Here is a 7,900-nt window from a genome sequence, read left to right on the forward strand (position 1 = left end):
TCGCACCATTGCGTACACTCAAATGCAGATGAAACTCACAGCATAACTGACCTTGTAGTCTTGGCTAAGCGTCCTTTGTGAAGCCTCCGTGGCTCTCCATCACCTCTAGAGCGACGCTAATTTTGGGCTCCAGGAAAGCCCCGGTTTGGAAGGGGCTAGAACATAGTAGCAGTAATTTTGCGCCTCACGGCGCTAGGCTTGAAGACGTCTTCGTTTTCTTTACTTCCGGTGAGAGCACAACACCGTTCTTTTTTTTTTGCGCTCATTGCTTTTTCCTTTTTTCACAAAAACAAATAGCCGCCGCGGTGGCTCAGCGGCTATGGTGCTCGGCTGCTGTCCCAAAATACGCGGGTTCGATCCCGGCCGCGGCGGCTGGAATTTCTTTGGAGGAGAAATTCTAGAGGCCCGTGTACTGTGCGATGTCAGTGCACGTTAAAGAACCCCAGGTGGTCGAAATTTCCGGAGCCCTCCACTACGGCGTCTCTCATAGCCTCAGTCGCTTTGGGACGTTAAACCCCATAAACCAACCAACCAACAAAAACAAATATGCCTTTCCTTTGAGACAGTAAATGCTGACTACGTATTTCCAAATACATTCCTCATTTTACTTTAAACGCTTTCGACGGATGTCGAAGGATTGACCAATATTTTCTTTCGCCTTTGCAAATTGGCCGTCAGTAGTGGCCAGAGCTCTGATCACAATAGTTGGTGGTGGTAAAAACCTTTATTGACAAAGAGAAGTTTGGGTGCGCAGGCCCATGGGCCCCCGCATGGCCTCATTGCACGCAAACGTTCATGTTGCTGTGGTCCATGACGTCGACAGCCTGGTCCTTGGCGGTCTTCAACGGGACCAAGTCCTGCGCAACTCCACTTGAAAAAGTGACTAGTATCATTAGCCGCTATCCGGTTTCTCACGGATGGTGGCGCGATCTGGAAGCGGCAAATAAAAGCTGTTGTTGCCCTATGTCGCCGTTGTCTATTTGTAAGCTTTTTTTTTTTTGCTTTTATCGCTGGTAGTGGCTCCCTACCTTAGACGAGGAGGGCATCTATAAAACGAAAGATAACATAACCGCTGTTTTATAGCGCGCTAAATACGCTGCATCAGGAGTGTTGTGCGCTTGTACTGTCAGCGCTGCTGCCAGATGCCTTCGCATTCAGCTTCCAACAAATCAGGAATGACGACAGCACAGTGGAAAACTAACGGAATAGGCAGTTTCTGATCAACATTCTTTAGTACTACTTTTGCACACGAGATCGTGTAATCTTTCCAGACTTGCGTATACACTACCCTATGTCCACTATTCTTTCCCCGTAATTCCGTTCTCCCAATAGCACAGTATACCGGTTTCGCCTCCAGACTCGTGTCATAGCTTTTAAAATGACATTTTCGGCTGAAGAGCATCCCAAAAGGTAAGACCCCGGAAGAGATGGTAAACTGCATTCTTGCTGCGATTTCTGTGTGAAAATCAAATGACCAGAAAGAAATCATTTAGTGGCTGCAAAAATTGGAGGTGTCGTTTTACGCAGTCGAAAACGCGGGGCTAATTCATCACACTACAGAACCGCTGGAAATGTGCCCTTTAATTGTGCTCTTATCCGTTGTCATCGCAATTTTTTTTTCTATTGGCCGCTAGGCGGTGCTCCACAAAAAGAAGCAGGGAACTGTCATTCAGAAAATAATGGTGGATTTCCTCTCCTACACCCCCCCCCCCCTCTTTACTAGAATTACTAGAATACAACCATGCAGCTGCATGCAAACTGCGTAGTCTTAACCTACCCATGGTGGTTGGGACCACAATATGGCTCATAATTAAAATTTCGGATTATGTCACTCGCTGCTCATTGATGAAATCCCATAGAAATGCACGAGTTCGGTTGCAATTAGCTACCCTGCAGGAGAAATACTGCCAGATAATTAACTTTTGAAGAAAAATACCAGTGTAGAAGGGTTTGGAAAGGATTAAGAATCGTTCATTACTACAAACTTAATTGTATGTTTCCAATCGTCGCTTCCAATTTTAGGAGAGTACTAGTTTTTGGAATTGCAAGAGGTCTGCGTACGAGAGGGCGATATTAGGAACATTTTTGCTGCCTCGTTCCCTTTGCGTGACAACTTCCTAAGCCACGCTTAAAAATTCAACGAACACTTTAGCATAACCAGGCGATGATTGAAAAAATGATTCTCCCCCATCAGCTGCTTTCACCTGAAATGTAGTCTGCTTTAATGCAGTTTGGCATGTCGTCCAGAGCTGCCTGAAAACACGCCGAAGAGCACATCATAAAACGAAGCATTCTATAAAAAAAAAACATTTATTGGCTTTTTGAAGCACTTTTGCCGGCATGAAGGCCTATAAAACAGGGAACATAAATATCAACTTGCATTCCTGGATTGTTTTATATTAGAGCTAAATTTATTCATCACAGTTACCTCAACAAGTACGCTAAGAGTTCACAATAAACGCTGATAACCGACTTAAAGACTTCGGCTTACATAAAAACATCACTAACATAAAACTTGCAGGCCATGTTGCTTGTTGGCTTGCGCTGAAGTTCTGCCGAGGAGCAAAAGCTAACGAAGACCAATTTCAGTCCGACATTTTCAAAACACTTCCTTGCGGAAGGCGAAATGGTGCCGGTTGCAGTGGTCGTGCAGGATCTGGCTCAGCGCCGGCGGACCGCAGTAGAACACGGTGACCTTGCCTTTCTTCTGTTCCTTGATGCCCTGGAAGACTTTCTCCCAGTCGGGCCTGCCCGGTTGGGTTCGGCTCTTGAGACCCGATATGAGACAGCGCTTGTCCTTCTCGTGGAGCAGGTCCAGCGCCAGCTGCAAGCCCACGGCCTTCATGTCCGTGCGGCTGAGCGCCGACGTGATGTAGATGTGCACATCCAGGAACCGTTCCAGGACGTCCCCGAGGAGGGCCTGCTCGGCTTCCAGGTCGCTCAGCAGGCGCACGAACCATTCGAGCGACTGCTGGGTGCGGTTGATCCAGATGAAGTCCACCTTGCGCAGCTTCATGACGCTGCTGGGGAGCTTCTCGACCCAGCAGTGGTTGCACTGGGGGCAGGTGGAACGGGCCTGGTAGTACCTGTTGGCAGTAGAATAAAGTAAAAAAAAAGGACGACGTCAGGTCTATTATGTAGTTCTCAGAAATAAACTATTCGGAAAGTTTGCGAATCTGAAAACCCCGAATGAGCGGCATTTGCATTTCAGCTGCCTGCTTATTTCGGTGGGATGCATTGAATGCTCACGCTTTTACAGATTCTCACCGAAAAGCCTTTAGCCACTGTTTGCTCATATGCCGTTTGTCATCTTCACTAGCTGTCAATGCAACCTTGGCTAAAACTTTGTACTTCCGTTGATAAACCTAGCAGGTTGTGCTTACAAGTGATAGATGACGGCTTCAGGCTGATGCTCTCAGAATGGCTTCCGTAAAGAACTCGCTCAAAGAAACACACGCCCACCAAATAACAATTACCTGATCGAGTGCGAAGTCTGCGATACGGTGATCCCGCTGACATAGCTGTAATCACAGCAGCGGTACTGAGCGGGTAGCGTTAATCATTACAGGCGAATAAAGCGCAATAGAAAGAAACATTCTAGGTTTCTAGAAACATTCTAGGAAAGAAACATCACTTGCATCTAACGTAAAGTTTTTCCGTGTATGCAATTAGCTCTGTGCAATTTAACTAAATGTAGCATCTCCCATAAAACTTCAGAGATACTTACAGAGACCGTTCATGGCGGACCTGCTTCGTTAATTTCTTCATGAGAACTAGACCACACTAATGAGTACCGCTTCGAAGCATTTAGCAAGAGAATCAACGAGTGCGACGGATCACTCGCAGATTCGCGATTCCGCAGACACTGCAGGAAAAAGTGCTTCATCCTGAGAAATCGACGTATGATTGAGGAAGACCACACATACCTATACATGATACTTTGAAGAATGCTCGCAAACGGTGTGACGCCGATGCCAGCTGCCACCAGGACCGCGTGCTGGGCGCGGAAGATGTGGCTTGACGGCGACCCGTAAGGACCGTCGATGCGCACGGTCAGCGGGTTCTTGGCAATGATGAGACTCGTGTAGTCGGCGTAGCGGGCACCAGGCTGCAACCCACTGCCCACGATGGCCTCGAGCTCACGGCCGGAGTCCAGGAAGGAGCAGGTGTCCCTTTGTTGTGTACCACGAGGCATTAGCACCACGCTCTCGGATTCCCTGAGGCGGTCTCTGTCGATGTAGGCGCCCTCCAGGCCGTCCAGAGAGCGGAGCTGCAGATTTGCAGCGCTGACCTGCAAGTGGAGAAAAAAAAAAAGGTCTTTGCATTGCCGCAGATCACTGAAGTGAATTCAACAATATCGATATGATCGATATGAAAGTTTAACACTGATTCGTGCATGTGAGACACGTGCAGCAAAAGCAAATGTGTCGCTTTAATGGTGGAGGCGCAGTCTGGCTGCCCTATCAGTCTTGTACTAAATAATAGTGCATTGAGAGCATGTCTTGTCAGAACGAATTAAGTCTGCATTTCCCACATTAACGCAGCTTTAGAATTCATTAGAGCAAAATACAAGCACGGCTATTAAAAGACTATGAAAAAAAAGGGCTAAAAGTGGTCTGTACAACAAATGTGCTCAGCCGTTGCAAAACCCCTTCAATTCCAGCAAGTGCTGCCCAAGCATTTTATCCATGCAGTGGATCTAAATGTGCAGCGGTGAAAAGGATATTACCTTACCACCGCAGAATGCGACCACGGCAAACTCTTGTTACATAAACAGCATATCAGCAGCACCGCCAAAGTCTAAAGAATGGTTGCACTGTTACTGTATTTTCAAACAGGCCGCAATACTAGATTGAACCACCCCTTTAATTTGTTTGTTGGCAACTACGGCTCCATTTCGCCATCATCAAAGCTTAATAAATGCGTTTTTCCTCTTTCGACTTGCCTGCGCTGTTCGTGTGCGGACACAATGTTTGGCTACTCAGATTAATTTCGTGTGCCACGTGGGCCCAGGGCGATTTGAGGCAACAAGAGCTGAAATTTCGTTTAATGCTTTAAGCAAGATCAAAATATTTACCTGAATGCAACTAGAACATAACATTTCACCATCCTTTCAAATGGTTTCTGAAAAAAAAAAAAACGATATCTGCACCAAAAATCGACGCAACGATGAACACTCCTAAAGCCCTCGAGCGTTGTAATCATCAGGAAACGAAGCAAAGATGTGAAGCAGGCACCGATTTTCTCCGGCAGTTCTTCCGTTCGAACGCAGCCCAGTACACATGCGAACCATTCAGGCACAAGGATCTTGCCGCTAACAAAGTAGCTGCGTTAAGATTCTGCTTTATTCGAACAACATCGCTCTGCTCGAGCGCTCTGGACAAGTGTCATTGCCTCTGTACATTGTCAGCACACAGCACACGCCTTGCTAGCATGAATAATCAGAAGATAACCTAGCAGCGTTCTTTGCAGAAGCATCGAACTTTTCATTCGGCTTAAAGTAGGTTCAACAGTCCTCTGCAGACAGAAACATCCGAAGTGCAAAATAACATGCAATATGTGGACAAGATTTCCATAATCGTTTGCCCACATGTGCGGTTACTTAAGATGAAACAGTTTACGAAGATATCAGAACACGTAAATGCGAAATTAAAAAACAAACGCGCCTCAAGTGTAAAAATAACCCCACACGATGCAGCAGTGAAAGGCGCCAAAAAATTTCCGAAGCACTTCTAAAAAGCACTAAGTCGCGCTCTCTACCACCAATATAGTACTTTCCAATAATTCACAGCAAGTAATTTGCTCTCGAATAAATAAAATAAAGTGAGGCTGATGTTATTCGCTAACGGTACGCAAATTTTAGTTCAATGTGCTCACCTTGCCAGACGGAGGTAGCTCGGATGCTTCTCTCCTGAAATTGTCGAAGTACTGGTACAAGTGGTTCGTCCATCCTCCGAAGGAGCGAATGTGCAGCCAGATCACGTCGTCCTTCTCCGGTGCACTGCTGATGGTGAACGGGTGCCACTCGAACCGGGCCAAGCAAGGGATGTTCAGGTAGACGTAGTCGCCCGGGTGATAGTCGAAGTCCGGAGGCTTCTTAAGCACGAGGTGAATGACCTTGGAGGGCAGGATCACCCCCTTCATGACCGTGGTCATCCCGTAAGAGCTGAAAAAGCGGCAGGCTCGCACCAGCATCTCGATTGTGAGCAGGAGACCCGGAATGAGGAACCACTTCCAGAAGTTGGGGGCGTGTACTATGAGGAAGAGCCAAAAGACGGTGTAAAGCAGATGGGTAAAGTAGAAGACTTCGAAGCGTCCACTCCGGCGCACGCATGGTAGCGAGCAGACAACCATTACCGTGAGGACAGCTACAAGAATCCATCCGGTCAAACACGCGGTGCCACCGACCCAGCCGATGTCGTGATGCGTGGTGAATAAGTACAGGGCAAACAGGTGCCAGTCACCTTTAGAGAGCCGCGCGAAGTTCAACACATGAGCCACAGTGTGAATGATGCTGTAGACAAAGATGCACCAACCGGTCAGCTTATGGTAGTAGATGCTACTGTCCACCGGCAAGAACCGGCCCACGCTCTGACTTCGAAGCCAGGTGATGCAGTGCCTCAATACTGGAAGAGCCGTGAACGCGCAAACAAAATTGAGCAACTGACCAAACTCGCGAGCGACCAACTCGTATTCGCTGTGCAAGCCCATGGTCGGGGCGTCTGGCATCCACTCGACTTCGGAGCCTTCCTGGGTACTGAATCGGCCGTCGCTAGAATGGTTTAGTCCGGCTAGCGCCCCCATCTGCCATGTTAGAACTTGGAACCAGTAACGGTCAATGCTTTCCCTCAGGTCTTGGTGCTTTTGCGATTCCGCTTCCATACGACTAAAGAACACCGCCAACTGGAGTGCAAAGAAACAAAAACAAAAGGAAGCGCTCACGGCGTTGTTCTTCACATATTCCCTGGTTAGCTTCTTGGGCCAACGCGAGGCCAGCGGTCGCTTTCCTGTCCTTCGTCTTGAAGGTGGAAGAAGCCAGCGCTCTACACTTACGGTTAGGTTTTCGTAAAGCCCTGGCCGGCTCTGAAGCTGGCAGCGAAGCTCATCTAAGGTGATTGAACCTGTCTCGTCTCGGTCGGCATCCTCGAAGAGGACGCGGGTAAGCTCGTCCAGTTCGTACTCCGTGAACTGCAAGCCATTTTCTTCCATGCAGGCTCGCATTACGTCTCGCAGTTCTTGCGGTTGTATGAGACCATCGCCGTCTATGTCGTACAGCTGGAACAGTATCGTAAGTTTGTCGTCCTGCGACTTGTTGGCGAACCGCTTGACAGCTGCAATGAACTCGTCGAGCGATATGGTCCCGGACTTGTCCGTGTCGAACAGCTGGAACATGCGTTCGGCGAAGAAGGCGTTTCGCGATTGAACGATAAGCCGGAACTGTTCCCGGTTCAGCTCCTGGCCGGGCCCAACAGCTTCGCGGAACACACGCTCCAAGTGGCTCAGGTTTTCGATGGTCAGCCCCGTCGGGGACTCGGCCTCCGGTAGTCTGGCGATGATGTCCATGGCGCTTCTTCCAGTCGAGCGACCGAGACTTCACTTAATACTGCTACGACTTCGAAGATAAAAGTTTTAGAAACCTGGTCCGAAAGCTCTTCACCATGCCGTCTTCATAAGCGTCCCAACTTTGTTGCAAATCATCAAGTCAGCTCTTCCACTCTTGGATGCCTCTAAGGGACAGAACGAGTCGCTTGATTTCGCTGCCGTAGTGGGTGTAACCGCACCACCCGAACGAACAAAAAGCAGCCCCCCGCTTTACGCCAGCGCAAGCTCGTAAATAACCTCGCCTGTCTGACGGATTTCCTTTTGAATTTCCCAGCGCCACCGCTGCCGTCCAGCATAT

General features: G+C 48.4%; 1 protein-coding gene across 1 annotated transcript; it reads right to left on the minus strand.

Moving 5' to 3' along the window:
• Positions 1-2,458: 2,458 nt before the first annotated feature.
• Positions 2,459-7,563, minus strand: Nox (NADPH oxidase). Its single transcript, XM_089554576.1, has 3 exons — positions 5,878-7,563; positions 3,927-4,291; positions 2,459-3,086 (listed from the first exon to the last, which is right to left on the minus strand). Exons 1-3 carry the CDS (start codon positions 7,561-7,563, stop codon positions 2,600-2,602), a joined length of 2,538 nt encoding a protein of 845 aa, XP_089410702.1. The 3' UTR covers positions 2,459-2,599.
• Positions 7,564-7,900: the final 337 nt, after the last annotated feature.

The sequence above is a fragment of the Amblyomma mixtum genome, chromosome 7, assembly GCF_055824585.1.
Source record: "Amblyomma mixtum isolate Tamu chromosome 7, ASM5582458v1, whole genome shotgun sequence".
In the NCBI taxonomy this organism is placed as follows: Eukaryota; Metazoa; Arthropoda; class Arachnida; order Ixodida; family Ixodidae; genus Amblyomma; species Amblyomma mixtum.

Bases quoted from the DNA above. Each gene is read 5' to 3' on its own strand.
- Nox (XM_089554576.1), bottom strand. From the start codon at position 7,563: ATGGACATCATCGCCAGACTACCGGAGGCCGAGTCCCCGACGGGGCTG. The intron at 4,292-5,877 runs GTGAGCACATTG...CTCCACTTGCAG, and splicing joins AGCTACCTCCGTCTGGCAAG to GTCAGCGCTGCAAATCTGCA. The intron at 3,087-3,926 runs GTATGTGTGGTC...TACTGCCAACAG, and splicing joins CTTCAAAGTATCATGTATAG to GTACTACCAGGCCCGTTCCA.